Genomic DNA, 19,733 nt, shown 5'->3' on the forward strand with positions numbered 1-19,733 from the left:
TGTCAGCCAAGGTATCCGATGTAGTGTCACCACTTCAAATATAAACAATTATTGATGCACAAGGAGAGGTTACACACACAAAGGATGAGTTGACGGAAACAAGAGTTTCGACCATTTTAAGGTCAGATTCGATTGTTTAAGGTTCGTTAATGGACCAATTGCCTTTACAGGTGTTAGGAGAGGATACTGATCCAAAAGCCATATGTCAGTGGTCAGTGTCTACCTCCCCAGGCTTAAATCCCCTGGATGCATCTGCGGATAGTGGATCTGACATAGGTGCAGATCGGCAACTTGTTGACGATGATTCAGATATTACCTGATGAGTCACAAGGAAATGTCTTCATAGACATTAGAAGGGAACTTTGATCTTTATGCTAAATTCGTTGGATCATTGTTTACCTTCCCAGAATTCAAATCTGGAACCCTAAAAGGGAAACTAGCAACTTGTAGATTATGACTCAGATTCATCTGACGAGTTTAACAAGGATGGGGATTTGTGAACTCCCATTGCACCACCTGTGACCTCCTTAAGGATGGCTAAGGTGATTTTCCTTGCAGGTACAGCTGGATTATGGAGCTATGAGAGAAGAGTGATACACTTGTGAGAATGAGTGTAAACACGAGTGGAGAGAAGAGTGAAACACATGTGAGGTACACTAAAACGAAATCACACACTCACAGTGAGAAAGAAAGAGAAACACTTGTTATTTCTTTTCCAACCAAGTGAAATATGAGAACTCCTTCAGACGACGGCATACATTCCTTCTTTAAGGGGGAGATAAAAGCTTAAGTAATAGTTTGGAGGATTCCTCAACTAAGGGGGAGAAATAGCAGAGAGGAAGAAAAAGATCCTAAAAATGTACACTACACCACACCATTGTTGTTTGTAACTACGGATCCTATTGTACGGGAGAGGTGGTAAACACAAGGTGATTTCCTAGTAAGGGAAGAAGCTGTTAGGGGAGTACCATTGGTTTTTATCTGCGGATCCTATTGTACGGGAGAGGTGGTAAACGAAGTGATCTTCTTTAATCAGTTGATTCTCATAGGGGGAGAAGCAAGAGAGATATGGGCTTCTCAACAGGAAATGTGGTTGTACAAATGAAGATGGAACTACTTGAAGATATGTTCAGTCTAGAGGAACATCTACTTGGAATCTGGAAAATGTTAAATCTGGTCCAGAACTTTTCTACTATTTACTTTGCATTTCTTTTTATATCTTTTTCTTATTTGTTAGTTGAGTTATCCTCTAGGTATTTGTGTGTTATTGTCTAACAAACAAATAGGGGGAGATTGTAAGTCATACGTCATAGCCTATTTGTATATTCGAGGATTCAACTCAACTCAAATAAGAATGTAATAAGTAAATAGTGGATCTACCGTCAAAAGAGATCTCACAGAGTAATATCTGTCAAAGGATTCAGAAACAAGGTTCATCTACAGACTTGAGGAGTTAATTCACTGGAAGAAGTTCAAGAAGTTGATCATGCCTCAGTGATATAAATCAAGATCGTGGATTTAATCAAGTGACAGAGATCTCGTCAGAGTATCATTAATTACAAGGATTTAATCTGAAGAAAATCAAAGTGTCAAAGTCAAGACATGAAGAAACGTCACGGAAGTTAGTCACTCATGAACCAGACAGTACATCGAGTGTCAACGTTGAAGTGGTGGAATTGATTCATAATTGACTGTGATTATCAGAAGATTTTCAGAAGAATGGATGCTGCTCAGGGTTAGTATTAATTCTCTATTAACTAATTAAGTCATTTAATTTAATTAAGAAAATAAATTATATCTGCAAAGATTAATTTATTGATTAATTGAATTAAATTGATTAATTAATTTAGAATTAATATTGAGGATTTACAAGATTTTAATTGGTTTAAAATCTGCTTAAATTCAAAACAAGACAATTCATTTGAACTAGTATGACAATCGGTATGACAATTGATAGTCATACCGAAAGTCATGCCAATACATTTAATTGTCTTATTAGAATTTCTGTTTAGATTAAAATCTGTTATTAATTCAGCAAGACAATTTATTTGAACTAATATGACAATCGGTATGACAATCAATAGTCATACCGAAAGTCTTGCTAGTTCATTTTGATTGTCTTGCTAGTTGTAAACATTGTCCTACCGAAAGTCTTGCTAGTTCATTTTGATTGTCTTGCTAGTTGTAAACATTGTCCTACCGAAAGTCTTGCTAGTTCATTTTGATTGTCTTGCTAGTTGTAAACATTGTCCTACCGAAAGTCTTGCCAGCTATAGGATTGTCATGCCAGTTCAATTCTATTCGGCTGTTCATTAAAAAGAAACAGAGTAGCAGCAAATCAATAATCCAATCCAACACACAAGTCAAGAACACAGCAGCCGCAACAAATATTTCATTTTTCATCTACTTAATTCAAGATCAATTTCTAGATTGTAAAGTTAAATCCAATCAACTAGAAATCTTTATCTTGTTCTTGTGTAACAATCTAGCGGATCAAAATCCCTAGAATTTAATCTCAAATCGCTTTTAGCATTTGATTCTAATTATTGCAAAAATAGAAAAAGTTCATGTCGAATTTATTCTAGATTTGTGATAATTGATTTGAGATTAATACCTTGTAATCGATACAGTTGTTCACCTTTCAAGTTTAATAATATTGTTATTTAACTTGAATTTTGTTTCACATTTTTTATTCCGCATTTTATTCGATTATTTGGTAACGTTTGTATTCAACCCCCCTTCTACAAACACATTGGGACCTAACACAAGACAAATCAACCTATAAATCAAACTGTGTTGTTCTTCCTTTTCTGTATCAACCAGTCGTAGACATAACTCGAAAATAGTAGACAAATTATTAAACTTAACATGCCTAACCACATTAATTTTGTAATAATCAAGTTGGAGTTTATGATGAAGCATCTCCTGTTGTCCAAAATCAGCAGGATAAAATCTAGTAGAAAGTGTACAGATGTGCTCAATATCAAACAACCTGAAATTGTTCTTTAGTTCCAAAGATGAACTTAATCTCAAATGTGCTCCATTATCATTGAACCTATATTGTAGCTCCTCCAACTGAAAATCAATTGCAAAATCAAATGCATCATAATGGTAATGATGCTTAACTGATATATCATCTCTTTGTCTCACGTAACGGATATCATTCATCAATTCTATACAAAAATAAGTGAGCAAGCTAGCATATACATGTAAAAGCAAAATCACATATTTCAATCATGCTATTAACCTAAATAATAAGTAATAACGTACTAATTTACAGTAAAAAAATTAAATTGAGATTTACTCACATCATTTCAGTTGTAAAAGGCGATTCTTTTGAGCATAAAATTCATATATCACTTCATTTGGATCAAAATCTTCAACAAACTCCCTCTCAATGTTGATAAGCATTAAATTTCTCAAATATGTTTCCTCCATTTTATTTTGAATATCGGTCTTAACTAATTTCATAACTGAAAAATCCATTTACGTAGTTGTTATAGAAACAAGGATTGTCAATACAAGACAAATCAACCTATAAATCAAAATGTCTTATTCTGCCTTTCCTGTATCAACCAATCGTAGACATAACTCAGAAATAGTAGACAAATCCTTAAACTTAGCATGCCTAACTACATCAATTTTGTAATTTTTTAACAATCAAGTTGGAGTTTATGATGAAGCATCTCCTGTTGTCCAAAATCAGCAGGATAAAAGCTAGTAGCAAGTCTACAAATTTGCTCAATATCATACAACCTGAAATTGTTCTTCGGATCCAAAGATGAACTTCCTCTCAAATGCGCCTCATTATCATTGAAACTATATTATAGCTCCTCCAACTGAAAATTAATTTTAAAATTAAATGCATCATAATTGAAATGATACTCAACTGATATATCATTTATTTTTCTCACATAACGAATATTATTCATATAACGAGCATTCATATCTGATACATCAATTTTATACTTTGCACACACCGACAATGACATAATCCAAAAGAATACCAAAACCCTCATTTCGTAATTCTATTGTTGTTGCAACTGAATCCATGGCATTCAAGATATCAATTGATTTAGTTTGTAAGGCTCGATAAAGCAGATCTGGAATGTGCATGATCTTATGCATCAAATGTAGCACAAATAAAAAGTCAAACAATTTTAGTGCTTTTAAAGAACCTCTAGTTTCTCCACGCATAGAGTTCGAAGAAGTACTACAATTATTAATATCTTCTAACACAATAATGATTGAACCAAACTTATCAATCAAGCTACAAACACAATTAAAGTGAAAATTCCATATTGTAAGTCCAGTTTGTTGTAAATTTTCAATCTGATTAAGTCTTCTATCACTAGCCACATATTATCAACCTCTATGCCATGTGCAGCCTAAAACTCATGTAGTCGTTTAGAAGAACCAGTAACAATATTCACCACATTAGACAACATATAAAAGAATTTTCAAATAAGATCTTGTTTCTCAGCAGCCCCAACCATTGCTAGTTGTAAACGGTGAGCAAAATAATATACATAATAAGCATATGCACAATTTTTAAGAAACAGAGCTTGTAAATCATAAAATGCACCACACATATTATTAGCACCATCATATTCTCGGCCTCTCATATTATGGGTAAAATTTCAAAGTGCTCACTGAACTGAAGGGTTGGTAACAAACTTAATGGGGTATCATTTGAATCACTAAATTCATAATATATATCAAACATATATCTCAAAATCTGTGTTCAAGATTTAAAATCATATTTGTCAAGTTCTATATATATATATATATATTGAATTTTATTACAACTAAATGAAAAATTATGAATTCTAGTATTTTAGATAATATAGTGAGATTTTTATAATTTTATCTACTTATTATTTTTATTTAAATCAGAAAAGGTAACCACAAAATTAAAAATAAATAGTAGATAAATTTTTAAGGTCTCACTATATTATTTAAAATATTAGAATTCATAACTTTTCATTTGGTTGTACTATGATTCGAGAAAAATGTATAAAACTCCATAAAAAAAATTAGTTCTCGAGCACAGATTTTGGGATATTTGTTTGATATTTATTATAATTTATTGATTGAAATGATATCCTATTAAGTTTAATGATTAATTTGATATTAATCCTTCACTTCAATTAACACTTTGAAATTTAACCCCTCATATTATGAATGCTCAAATAATTCCGTGTTAGGACATCGGATATTTATCTTGTTAGGTCCCAATGTGTTTGTAGAAGGGGGGGTTGAATACAAACAGTACCGAATAATCAAATTAAATGCGGAATAAAAAATGTGAAACAAAATTCAAGTTAAATAAAAATATTATTAAACTTGAAAGGTGTTACAACAACTGTATCGATTACAAGGAATTAATCTCAAATTAATTATCACAAATTTAGAATAAATTCGACATGAACTTTTTCTATTTTTGCAATAATTAGAATCAAATGCTAAACGCGATTTGAGATTAAGTTCTAGGGATTTTGATCCGCTAGATTGTTACACAAGAGCAAGATAAAGATTTCTAGTGGTTTGGATTTAACAATAAAAACTAGAAATATGATTTTGAAATATGCAGATGAAAAGATGAAATATTGCTGCTTATTTTTCTTTTCTGCTTTGTTCTTGACTTCTGTGTTCTGGATAAATTTTTTTTGTTCAATGGCTGCTTCTGTCTTTAAGTAATCAAACGAATTGAATAGAGCTGGCATGACAATCCTTTTGAACTAGCAAGACTTTCGGTGAGACAATCAGTTGAGCTAGTATGACTTTCGGTATGACTATCAAATGAACTAGCAAGACTATCTGATTGAACTAGCAAGACAATTTTCTTCCAGTGTAACTTTCGGCAAGACAATTATTTGTACTAGCATGACTTTCGGTATGACTATTGATTGTCATACCGATTGTCATATTAGTTCAATCAGATTTGTCTTGTTGAATTTAAATAGATTTTAATCCAATTTAAATTCTGAAAATCCTTAATATTAATTCTGAATTAATCAATCAATTAATTCAATTAATCAATAAATTAATCTTTACAGATATAATTTATTTTCTTAATTAAATTATATGACTTAATTAATTAATAGAGAATTAATACTAATCTTGAGCATCAACCATTCTTCTGAAAATCTTCTGATAATCACAGTCAATTATGAATCAATTCCACCACTTCAATGTTAACACTCGATGTACTGTCTGGTTCATGAGTGACTAACTTCCGTGACGTTTCTTCATGTCTTGACTTTGATACTTGATTTTCTTCAGATTAAATCCTTGTAATTCTCTGATACCCTGACGAGATCTCTGTCACTTGATTAAATCCACAACCTTGATTTATATCACTGAGGCATGATCAATTTCTTGAACTTCTTCCAGTGAATAAATTCCTCAAGTCTGTAGATGAACCTTGTTTCTGAATCCTTTGACAGATATTACTTTGCGAGATCTCTTTGACGGTAGATCCGCTATTTACTTATTACATTCTTATTTGAGTTGAGTTAAATCCTCGAATATACAAATAGGCTATGACATATGCCTTACATATCTCTTAAGAGTTGATGATCTTATATCAGGCACATTAACAATATCAAAAAACACTCACGATTGATACCATAAACATCAACAAACCGAAGCACTATATTCATTTGTTCTTTATGTAATGTATATGTAGCTTTATCAACTAAAATGCAGAGTTTGGAATCTCCTACCTCAACACGGATTTTATTTCTTACTTTAGAAGTAAGGATATGCCAAATATCTTTCTGTACTTTTGGGAAGTATATGTGGCAAGAAACATTTGAAATATCAATGCTCGGACCAAAAATTTTGACCTCTCAATAAGATTACCTCTATTATGAGAAGTTGATAATTCATCTTGACCCCGTAATGCACATGCTTGCAAAGTCAAGTACCGAACAACCTCTATGATAGCTCTCAGACGCAGTCTATTATTCTTTACTTCTTCTAAAGATTGACAATTCATGACTTTGTCAATATGCCGTGTAACATTTTTCAATCCTTCAAGAAATTTCACCGCCTTTTTATCTTGTGAATTAATGGTTCCAATATGCACCAAGAAAGCACATCTCTGATTATCATTGTCCTTTTTTCAACACATGGATCCATCAATAGCAAATGCATGTTGTGTAGATGTATTATCATCAAATAAAAAAGACGGAAAACAGAATGTCGCATCTTTTGAAACTGAATACTTTATCCAAGTCCATGAGCCAAACCAAGATGCTTGAAATCGACAACGTTGATTTCCGAACTGTGTAGGTGGATATTGATCTTTTTGCAAATTAGATTGACATGCTCCCAGGCTAATGTATTCATGTCTAATGTCATCAAGAACATTAGTCGGACACTTTGAAATTGAACGTTGAAGACTCAGGACACGCTCAAGAGATGCAAGATCAATATGACTAGTAGTAGATGTAGGAAGAGTACTAGGAGTAGTATAGGAGGGGCACTAAGAGTTGTAGTTGTGGGAGGATCACGAAGAGCAGCTATAGGAGCAGTACAAGTAGTTGTTGTTGTTGTAGGGGTAGAAAAATAGGAAAATAAAGTTTTACTCTTTCGATCTTGACTCCTGCAACAAGTCAAAATAAACATTACATTTAATTCATACAAGTACATAACAAATTATAATAGATTTAAAATTTCGTCATTTAATTTAAATTAATTTTTAACTTCATTATAAATTTGGAACTATATATTGTGCTTTACGGATTAAACTTCTCGGCGTATTCAACCAAAATAACATAATTAACTACTCCCTCCGTCCCGTTGATTTCACTACGGTTACTAATTGCACACATTTCGAGGCCTCTATAAAATATAGTTTCGTAATTTTTTTATTTTTTTTTTGAATAAAAGTTTAAACATAAAACTTTTATACATAATTTTTTAAAAAAATATATATAATGGAGTTATACTTTAAATAAGCATTGAAAAACGTGCAAAAAATTGATGTAGAGAATTCAATGGGACAGAGGGAGTATTAGATAAGGATTGATCAAAAATAATATAAAATAATCATAACCTAATTTCTCAACTAGTACAATTGGAAAAGAACATATATACACGCCCGTATACACAGAACGACGCACACATTACACTTATACTCGTATAAATATTTTATTCAAAACTAATTGAATATTGAAAAAGTAAAAGATACTCACATGTTAATTGGTGGTATCCAGTCGGCCAGTCAGAGAAGGGTAAAGAATTCCAAGATGCGAATGAGTTTTACCTTTTTGAACTTTTTAATTAGTTTGTGTTTTTTTTTTAATTTTTAATTTTTAAGTTTTATATCCCAATTTTTTTAATTGGGCTCAGCGCTATCAATATATACATTTATTGGGCTGAATTTTTTTCAACAAAACATTGGGCTGAGTTTGAAATATATAGGGGCTTATTTTTTTCTCACCAGGACTGCATGTTTAATAAGCTAAAAAATTTTAATGGCCCACTGCCGGGCTGAGCTAACCCCAGCCCATATTGAGTCATCCATGTATTGTATGCTGTGTTAAATTGAGAGAAAATCCATCCTACTTTCACAAATAAATCTGCCCCATGAATAGCTCGTTATCAATTTCAGTGTATTTCTTGTAAATATACTGACAAGTTTATTTAATATAATAATTATAACAATAACAATAATAATAATAATAATATAATTACAAATAACTGCCAAATTACCTTTTCAGTTAAAATAAATTTTATTTTCAAAATAATTTTTCTAACCAATCCCCCTTATTTTCCAAAAATAATGACATATCTATTTAACAAGATAAAAGAATGATGTCATAACTAATATAATTAATTATCATTTTCAAACAAAACGTATTATCAATTTAGTTCAAATTAAAAATTTAATATAAAATTTATAATGAGTAAATACTTGATCTAAGCTCGTAGATAATTAAATGCGCTTAAATTGTATTCCCTCCGTCCCTCTCGATTGTTATCGTTACTAGAAGAGTGTCTGACACGCACTTTAAGATAAATAAAAATTATACTTCAATAACTTTTTTTAAAAAAAAATTGAATAAAAATTTAAATATTTTAGTTTTGTTAAGAAAAGAAAATTAAAAAAAATTATAAAAATATATTTTTTATTTAGTTAACAAGATGTGGGACAATTTTTTAGAAATGATAGACAAACGGAGTATCATGAAATATTCCATTGTATCATAAAATATTCCATGCGGGATTAATAGAAGGGATGTTTAATGGGAGAAATTTGGAAATAAAAATAAGATCGTTTATTCCGAGGCTACCCTCATGGAAGCACACCATTTCTCCTAGTCCACCACAAAGAATCCTCCCAGAGAGAGGGTCAGGTCAGGCCATCAAAACCCCCCATTCTATACGTACAACCTCCCTCTGTCTCTATATATTTTTCACTCTCTCTCTCTCTCAATCACTACAAATAAATTTGAATTGTAACCGGAGCTATTTTGCTCCGAAAATGTCGAACGAAGCCCTAGATCAGAGGTATTATTTCTATAATTTAATCATTTTTCTATGATGTATGTACGTTTAATTTTCTATATATTGCTCTTTATGCGATGATCCTGTTTGATTACTAATTGTTTTCAACTCGCCTAGTTGTTCAATTGAATTGGTTGATTTCTTGTTGTTTATTTAGGAAAATTTAGAATTGTTAAGCTTTTTCATGGCATTTTATAGTGGATCTGTTCTGTTTATTGTGTCTATGAACTTAGCATTAGTTAGGGTTTGTCGATGACTAGATGGGCTTATTTGTTTATGTACTTTCGATGTTCAATATCGTTCTGCTTTTTTTATCGTTAGGAACAGTACTAGTTGAATTTTTAAATCTACCAGATATCACTATAACACTGTAGCAAGCCTAGTCAAAGACTCGAGCTGCCTAGCTTAAGTATCAGTCGAGCCTTAAAACTTTTAATGCTGCCTAGATTTTCTTGCATTTCGTTAGCTATTAGCATCCATAAAATTACGTGTCAAGTAATTATTTATTGCTTGCTTCCGAAAATTATAAGGAATGCTTAGTGTTGACAATATGTTGTTATAACTTATTGTCTTTTTTAGTCATGCGGTATGGACTTTTCAGTACCTCCTTAAGCTAGGCAGTGATAGAATTTAGTCCATGGGATTATTTAGGAATTAAGTTTAGTATTAAGTTGGAGCCCTTTGTGCTTTGGTGCATGTTGCGCTTTTAATAATACTGGGTTTAAAAAGAAAAACAGTTATGGGTGGCATTAAGAGCAGTGATTTAGAGAATATGGACAAAATAAAAGTTTTGAAAAATTTTACCCGCTGCTATAAATAAGAATCACTATACTTGGCATGCAGTCAAATAATTCTCTACCATTTGCCGGATAGTATCCTAAACTTGTTCAACATTACTGACTCTCTACCCCATACTAAATGAAAACTGTTTCCGTTATTAGTTGGGCTGAACTGGTTACATGATATAATGGCGAACTAGCTAAATAGGTACAAAGCAAAGTTGCAGCCTTTGTAGAAAAAAATTGCGATGGAGCTACACAATGCTGAGGTTTTAAAAATATATGATTAAAGTACATCTACTACCAATGCTGGTTTCATGTATTACTTGTAAACTTAAAATACATTATATTGAAGAATTATATATTATAAATTGATGTTTATCTTATTGTATAAGGTGCAATTTGACTTCAGTTTCTTTTCTTCTTTACTGGTGGATTTGGTTGCATGAGGAATTTCTCTTTCAATTCTGGGTTTTCTGTTCTCTTATTCTTATTTTGTAAGATGCAAGTAGAGATACTTTTTCATTGAGAATATATCTGTCGAAAATAAAATATTTGTGAAGTGTGTGTAGTATCCCTGGTCTGTTCTGTACTTCTGTTACTAGTAGTTTCTACAAGCTGTAATCATATACTTTCTAAATTACCAGAAATGCTAGTATTGACATTGAGGAGTCAACTGCAATGACAATTGAGTTTCTTCGAGCACGATTGCTATCTGAAAGATCTGTATCAAGATCAGCAAGGCAAAGAGCTGATGAGTTGGCCAGAAGGGTTAGTCTCAATATTTTCAGTGTGTGTGTGTGTTTGTGTTACTGTATATGTGTTAAATTTGGATCCTGCATTCTTCCATGAAGAAACAAAGGAAAAAAAAACTGAACCCTGATTTTCTTAGTTGGTCCCCCACCCCTCCCTTAATCTCCTCTTCCCTCTCCCTAATCCCTTTGTTTCTTTTTTATAATTGCATTATATCCTTTAATTTTTTTCTGCAATCTTAAAATTTTGGATTGGAATGTGAAATGTAAAGGTAATGGAACTGGAGGAGCAGCTAAAGATCGTGTCATTGGAAAGAATGAAAGCTGAGAAGGCAACAGCAGATGTCCTTGCCATCTTAGAAAGCAGTGGGGCAACTGATTTATCGGAGGAGTATGATTCGAGTTCTGATCAGGAAGCAACTCCATCTGGATCTGAGGTTGGTCCTAGTTCCTTGATGGAGGAAGAAAACTTAACTGATGAGAAATCGTGCGGTAGAAGCTTGTCTTGGAAAAGTGAGAAGGATTCTTCGCGTTTTCTTGAAAAGAAGTACAAGGATTCGTCTAGAAGGCGGCATGGAAGTGTTATCTCAAGTGCTAATTCATCACCAAAACAAGTTGGCAAATCATGTCGCCGAATTAAACGCAAGGAGACTACGTATATCTTCTTCACTCTCTCTCTCTCTCTCTCTCAAACCCCCCCCCCCCCCCCCCTTCTCACTAGAGCATTTCACCATTAAAGTATCAATTGCTTACAAATGTTATGTTAGATCAGGATATAGTAGACATTTGCACGTAGCCGAGATTCATGTAATAATGAACATAAGTATATGAGAAAGTTTACATAGGTGGAGGTGTGATTTCCTCCAAGTTTGGTAGATACTGCTGAAGCATGTGTAGATGTTTGTAATCTTCATGCATGTACCACTTTCAATTTTCCTCTTATAAATTGCAGGGGAACTTTTTTTTATATATTTAAAATGTTGTTTGTCTTGTCTTTTCAGATCAGCTACTGATCAACTGCAAATTGATACTAGTAGACTTCCTTTAGAAGGTGAAGTAGCTGAAAGTCCGTATGTTCCTACTTCCGCTGATAATGTGCCTGAAATCTCGAAAGAACCTTCAGAGGTCTTGGAAAATCAAATATTATCTAATGGTCACCCATCAAGTGCTCATGGCGAAGACAAAGATATGGAAATAGCTTTAGAACAACAAGCGCAACTCATACAGCAGTATGAAGCAGAGGAAAAAGCTCAAAGAGATTGGGAAGAGAAGTTCACAGAAACAAACAGTCGTACACCGGTTAGTCTTACTGCCTTGAACTAAGTTAACATTGCTTTACATCTTTAAATTCTATTTTCAATTATAATGTGGTTTTAAGTTACGTATGATAGGAGTACAGTACAGCATGAGTGCTTCTCCCTGGATACCAAATTAATAATCTTCTTTGGATTCCACATTACAGCATTAATTTGGTCCCTGGCTTGGGCTTTTAGTTGAAAATGATGCACTATTTCATAGTGCACTGAAATACAACATATAGCATGCACCTAAACACCCGATCTATAATCTATATCTACACTAGAGTTTTTTTAAGCGGATCACAGATCTTTTGTAGTTGGTCATTCAGTTTTAATTTTCGGCGGTCAGCTTAATGTTTAAATATTATATTACTTTTATTTATTTAATCCATTAAAGAGTTAAATTTACTTTCAATCTTGTTACAGTTTCAGTTCCATATTATATATTTGTTGGTTACTACTAAAGATCAATTTTTAAACCTAATGCAGTATATTCTATATTCTATAGATGTTTTATATCAGTTTAATGTTTCCTTTCAATCCTTTCGCAATCTTAATTCTATGTATAAACTAATATTTAAATTAAGCAAAAGGTATGAAACTAAGTTTTTACTACTTTACTTCATTATCGATATCTAGACCAAGTGCATTAGATGTATACTTTAACAATAAAAATAAAATATTATACTAAACACTTTTAAAACATGCGCATGTTATAGATGCGCAATGTATACCCAATAATCTGAATTGTGACTCGTAATTATTGTAAAGGCCCACGAGAATACTTTTCCATAGAATAGTTATGCTGTGGCAAGAATTCATTGCATGGGTGTTTCAAACTATCAGGCTATACGCATTTTCTTATTGGCGATACACATTTTCTTATTGAGCACAAGGTGGGTAGATAAGGCCACAGTCAGCGCACAATTTGGTCAATTTTTCATGAAACTTTATGTACGTTGATAATATTTGATAAGATATTAGATTGTAAGTAGGACTCTAAGTATTAGTATATAATATTTAAAATATAATTTAAATATAATACAAAAATTTTAAAAAATAGGTTAACCTAAAAAATGAGTTAAAACAAAAAAATAGGTTAACGAAACCAACTATAAAAAAGATCTCAAGTTTGGCTGTTATATTTTAGTGTAGACGACTAATTTTTTAAAATCAATAATATTAACATAAAAGTATAGCTTATATCAATTTTAAACCTGGAAAAGAAAATGAAAAATATATTTTTTTTCCAAAAAAAAAGTAACATATGAAATTTTAAATTCAATATTTGCCTCAACTTATTCATGATGCTTTCAGTACATCATAAAAAAAATAAGAAATAACTTAAAATAATGAATTTTTTCTGTCTAAAAATAAAAGAAAAAAAGAAACACTAAATATCATAAACTTGTATAGTTCTATGTAAATAAAATCAGAAAAATTTAGTAAAAAAGACCGTGCTAGTATACTATTAAAGTTGAACTTGAGATGATTAGTAGTGTAATTTGGGCCAATTAGAGAAAGGTAAATTGAGCTTAATTTTTAGCCTTTTCATTGTATTGTTGAGCTTAAAAATTTATATAACAATACTTTTGTGGTCATGTTAGTGACTAAATCTAGTTTTTAAAAATCTATACAGTATTATTCTGGCAAAAAAAAAATCTATACAGTATTATAATGCACATTTGTAAACAGAGAAACACAATATAAATTCCAAAATATGCAGCAACCTAAATTAGAATACCAGTAGGAATCAGATTCAAATCCACCATCACTATTTTGGAGTATACATGGTCATCTACGGACCCCTATCTGTACTGTTCAGAATAAAATTTGTAGTATAGTATTGTTGTAGTTCGCAGTGCTTTCTATAAACTAAAACTAATTTGGCTTTGGTTGTGAGGGAAGCCCTCTTTTCATATTTCTGACAAGAGATGCTTATTAGGTTCAGAGACATTGCTAAATTCTTGCAATTTGCTAGTATTTGGTCCTATATTTTCTCACATATTTTCTAAGATTTTACTGGACCAAAACCCTTTCGTGTAGAGTTCAGTTTTAAATGTTTGAATGATCTTATGCAACCAATTAATTCCCTCATTAGGACTCATTGTTGTTGACCATGAATGGTTTAGGTTTCCATTGACGGGGGAAACCAATCAGATGTCACTGAAGATAGGGATGGAAGTCGGGAACCAGCTTCGCCATTCGGCGAAGACACGTTTGTGTCCTGTAACCAAGAACCAAGCTTAACAGATGAGGGTTTATCGGTTAGTTATGAACTTGGTAGAGATCAGAAATCTATCAGCAATGTTGCTTTTGAATCCCAATCATCAGAGATTGCAGTTTCAATGGCTAAAAGTACTTTTGATCAACAGCAGTCACTAGCTCATAATTATCTGCCACCTGTGAGCCAATATATTGGTGTCTCCGGGAAAGAGAAGACAGAAGTATTCTCCGGCACTACCAACAGTTTGAACAAAGAAGCTTCTGAAAATGCAGATCAATTTGCTTTGATGCCTCATGATACCTCCAATGAACTTGGATCTGTCTTGGAGGCCCTGCAACAAGCCAAGGCTTCACTTAAACAGAATCTAAATAGATCTCCAGTATCAAATCCTGGATCAATGAGGAACAGGGATCCTTCAGTTCCTATTATGAGGAATGAGAATAGATTTGAGTTCCCTGTTGGATCTGCTGGTCTTTTTAGGTTGCCAACTGGTTTTCAGCATGAAACAACTGCCCAAGACCACTTTCAGACTTCTGGGTCAGAACTAAGCTCGAGAAATATTACTCCTGGACCTGCAGGAGATAGATTTTTTCCCAGCCCTTACATGCATTCTCAATCAAGCAGCCCTAGTGATGGACTTTTTACCACCCGCACGAATCCTTACATGGACCCTAGATCAACACTCCCGACAACGTTTCCAATCTTCCGTACTATGTTGGATTCAGATCGTTATGCTGCCCTAACTAACAGCTCCACTGATCCTCGTTTAAATGCTGGTCTACCATCTGCCAGTAGATATGTATACCCGGATTATCCTCCTTACCGAGAAATGGTGCCAAGGATGACAGCCGATGATGCACTTTCAGGACATGCTGCAAATAGGGACATAGGAATACGTCATCCGTCTCATTCACAATATTATAATGACCCCAGGCATTATGATGATCCCAGGCAGTACAATGATCCCAGGCAGTACAATGATCCCAGGCAATATATGTACAGATAGATGCTTGAAATAAATGTGTTCTGTTTCTCAGCTAAATACTGTGCAGCGGGAAGGCCTAGGAAGTATGTGATTTGATGTTTATATACAGATCATGTATGTTTTCATTTATGTTATAGATGCATTTTGGATATTTAGCTGTCTTGAGTTTCTATGGCTGTTGAAATGCCATCTGCTCGTCGTCTTGTATAGAGATGCTGCTTGTATACAATGCCGTGCATCAAAAAATTGGAGGATTGGAGGTCTAATCAACGTATGTAATTTCGGGTGTTAGCTTAAACATAATATTTCATGTCCAGTTGATCCGAGAAACTGGTATCACTCAATCACTCATACATAAAGCTCTAAGCGTGTAGTTATAGTGTCCCAAATTATGGACACGGATTAATACATGGGAACGTATCCATCTTTTTGGAATCACTGAAAACCGTCACATTCATTTTGACAAATTCGAACCCTCACCTCCTTAATCCTTTAAAGAGCCGCTAGATGCCATTTGAAATAATTGATAAACGAGTTTATGCATTGGTAAAGTTAGGAAGAGAACACTGCTGATGAATCATGTGGTTTAGGAATTAGTGATAGACACCCAAATTAAAAGAGCAGGTAATAGTTGAAGGCCGTGTCGATTTTATGTGAATAATTAGGGACAGAACTGAGCAGAAAAGAAATTCCAAGTTAGGTTTCTTTTATGTGTAAACATATTTTGCAGTTATGTGCAGAGACACAGAGGGGTAAAAAATAGAAATGCATGTAATCATTTTTCCAATTTAAATTTATATTGGATCACATATTTTAATTCATATCGGCTTAGATGATAAATTATTTGATTTTGATCGATTTTAAATTATATCAAATTTAGCAATGCGGGTTTCGGTTTGTGCAATTTTTAAAATTGATTTAAATTCGTTTTCAAATTAATATTGGATTACATGATTTGAATGTCGAAATGGATCTAAGTTTCATTTCATAAATTTCGATTCTTTGAATCATTACCCATTATGCCATGTTTAATTACAACTATAATATCTATATAATCTTAAAAGTTATTATTACCCATATAAGATTTACTTATAAATTTACACTCATTATCCATTTTATTTTATTACACATAAAACTTTAAATTATTGTTAGAAATATGTTGTGAACTTGATGATAAGTTGAACAAAACATCTTAATAGATTTAACTTAGTGTTTTTTAGCTCTCGACGGATGTTCTAATATAATCCCAACGGATGAATTTTATAATCCCGATGGATGACAATTTAACATCCATCGAGAGTGTAGCTTATGTAATAATAAGTATCGTAACACAATTCTGCAAACAAAAATGTTTTAGTTGAGTAGATAATGTAGGATTCTTTGAGTCATGTTGACTACTAGATTGATATGCAGATTAGGTTGGCTAATTGTAAATATAAGATGTCTTGTAATTCTGCATAAGTGAAATATTATCAAGTGACAGAAAGACTCCCGACGGATGATCTACAAAGACTCCCGACAGATAATCAACAAGGCTCCCGACGGATGATAATATTCAAAATAGCAATTGACAGTGACAACACAGTCACATGCGTCAGGTGTTTGCAAATGGAATGTGGCAGCCTAATTGCAGGATTTAGAGAATAAGGAAGCATTACCATTTCCATGCGATTATGAAGATTTTCAAAGATACTGGACAGAGTAATGTAGCAACATTAAGTTAGACTAGATTCAGTTTATCTTATTGTTTTGTCTTACTATCATGTAACTTAATGATATATAAACCAAGTGTAACAAGTAGAACAACTTAATTGATTAAACATTATTTTCAGAGAGATAAAAAAGGTTGTATTTGTTAAGAATCTCTTTGTAATTCTGTAAGTTCTCTTGTAAGCAGTTGTGTGCTATTCAGGCATCATAGAGTTCTCAACTTTATATATATATCTGGTGGATAAGTTCAAATCCATCAGAAAGTTTTAAAACTTTGTGTTGTACTGCTTTGTGTTTTGATTTCTATTATATTCTCATTCCGCACTTCTTGCAAAATTAAACACAGTTATATAATAAGTAAGAACATTCTAAAAATTAAAAAAATTAGCCAGAATTACATTCAACCCCCTTTCTGTAATTCTTGTTGCATTGTTTGAGATTAACAATTGGTATCAGAGCAAGCTCTTGAAAATACAAAGAGTGTAAAGATCACCACAATCAGCAAGATGATCAGAAAGGATGTTGGAGTGAAAATTCCATTTCTGGACAAAGACAACTATCACCACTGGAAGGTGAAGATGCACCTACATCTTCTTTCTCAAGATGAAGCTTATGTGGACTGCATTGAGAGAGGTCATCATGTTCCTATGAGAGCTGCTACAGGAAATGAGACATCAGTTCCAAAGCCCAGACATGAATGGTCTTATCCAGACATTGAACAAGTCAGGAAAGATAAAAAGGCCATGAACATACTGTTTAATGGTGTTGATGGTGATATGTTTGACAACATCATAAATTGCAAAACAACAAAAGAGGTTTGGGACACAATTCAAATTATTTGTGATGGTACTGAGCAAGTAAGAGAGAACAAAATGCAGCTCTTGATTCAGCAATATGAGCATTTTCACTATGAAGAAAGTGAGTCACTCACTAATATATTTAGTAGATTTCAAAAGCTACTGAATGCTCTCAAGTTGCATGGAAGGGTCTATCAAACAAAAGACTCAAATCTTAAATTTCTTAGATCTCTTTCAAAGGAATGGAAGCCCATGACAGTCTCTTTAAAAAAACTCTCAAGATTACAAGGAATTCACCTTGGAAAGATTGTATGAAATTCTAAAAACCTATGAGCTTGAAATTGAGCAAGATGAAAAGATGGATAAAGGAAGGTAGAAAGGAGGATCCATTACACTAGTTGCTGAGCAAGAAAAGGAAAAGGAGATGAAGATTGAAGTTGTTGAATCTACATCAAACTCAAGGGTCTGTGAAAGCAAGGGTGAATGGCTGGTAGCTGAGAATGAAGAACAGTTGAGCCAAGATGACATGGATGACATAGATGAGCATCTTGCTTTTCTATCCAGGAGATTTGCCAAGCCTAAATTCAAGAAGAATATTGAAGCAACTAAGTTAAACAGAAACATGGTTGATAAGTCTAAATTTAAGTGTTTCAAGTATGGCTTGGCAGGTCATTTTGCAAGTGAGTGCAGGAAGCCTGATTCTGGTAAAAAAAGTTTGAGCCTGTTGATTACAAGCAAAAAAACTTTGAGTTGCTCAAGCAAAAGGAAAGGGCTTTCATTATATAAGAAAATGACTGGGCTGCAGATGGATTAGATGAAGATGAAGAAACAAACTATGTCAATCTAGCCCTAATGGCCAAATCAGATGAAACAGAAGTTAGTTCATGCAGTAATAAGATAATCACCACTAACCTAGCACATTTAACTAAGTCTGAGTGCAATGATGACATCAATGACATGTCTACTGAGCTGTATCATTTGTGTGTAAGTCTTAAGTCTCTCACTAAGAAAAATGCTAAAATTAAAGAAAATAATTTGTTTTTAAGTGAGAGGAATAATGTGCTAGAGTCTTAATTCATTGAGTTTGAAAAATTGAGAATTGAATGTAAAACTGCCAAGGATGAATTAATTGAATGTTTAAAGAAAGAAGAGATTTTAAGAAAGCAACTTGAACGAGAACAGAAAGTAATTGAGGCATGAAAATTATCTAGAGAAGTCCATGCTCAAATTACTAAAGTTCAAGGTATAGAATCTTTTTGTGATGCAACCTGGAAAAAGAATAAGGAGAAGCTTGATTTCAATCTGGTTGAAGGACTTTCAAGGGATGTGGATTCGATGGATGATAATAAGTATTAGGCGAATAATCAAAAGGATTATCCGTCGAATGACAATGAGCCACATTCGTTGAATGTAAGTAAGCCAGTTAGCAAAGCTAAACTAGCTAAGTTGAATGATAAATATGGATCAGTTTCTAAAAACTTTGTTCCAGGAGAATCAAGTCAAGTGAATAGAAAAGAGAGTTAATTTTGATCATCTGTCTATCAAGCAATTGAATGACAGATTAGATAAGATTGAGGTTAAAGCAGAATCAAAAAGGAAAAATAACAAAAATGGGAAGGTAGGAATTAACAAACATAACAACTACACACCTAATAAATATGCTACA

At 32.8% G+C, this 19,733-nt stretch overlaps 1 protein-coding gene across 1 annotated transcript; it reads left to right on the forward strand.

Moving 5' to 3' along the window:
- The first annotated feature begins 9,270 nt into the window (after positions 1-9,270).
- LOC141697505 (uncharacterized) lies at positions 9,271-15,863 on the forward strand. Its single transcript, XM_074501911.1, has 5 exons — positions 9,271-9,522; positions 10,946-11,069; positions 11,323-11,705; positions 12,052-12,349; positions 14,481-15,863. Exons 1-5 carry the CDS (start codon positions 9,497-9,499, stop codon positions 15,579-15,581), a joined length of 1,932 nt encoding a protein of 643 aa, XP_074358012.1. The 5' UTR covers positions 9,271-9,496; the 3' UTR covers positions 15,582-15,863.
- Positions 15,864-19,733: the final 3,870 nt, after the last annotated feature.

This window comes from Apium graveolens, chromosome 11 (genome assembly GCF_009905375.1).
Source record: "Apium graveolens cultivar Ventura chromosome 11, ASM990537v1, whole genome shotgun sequence".
Taxonomy (NCBI): Eukaryota; Viridiplantae; Streptophyta; class Magnoliopsida; order Apiales; family Apiaceae; genus Apium; species Apium graveolens.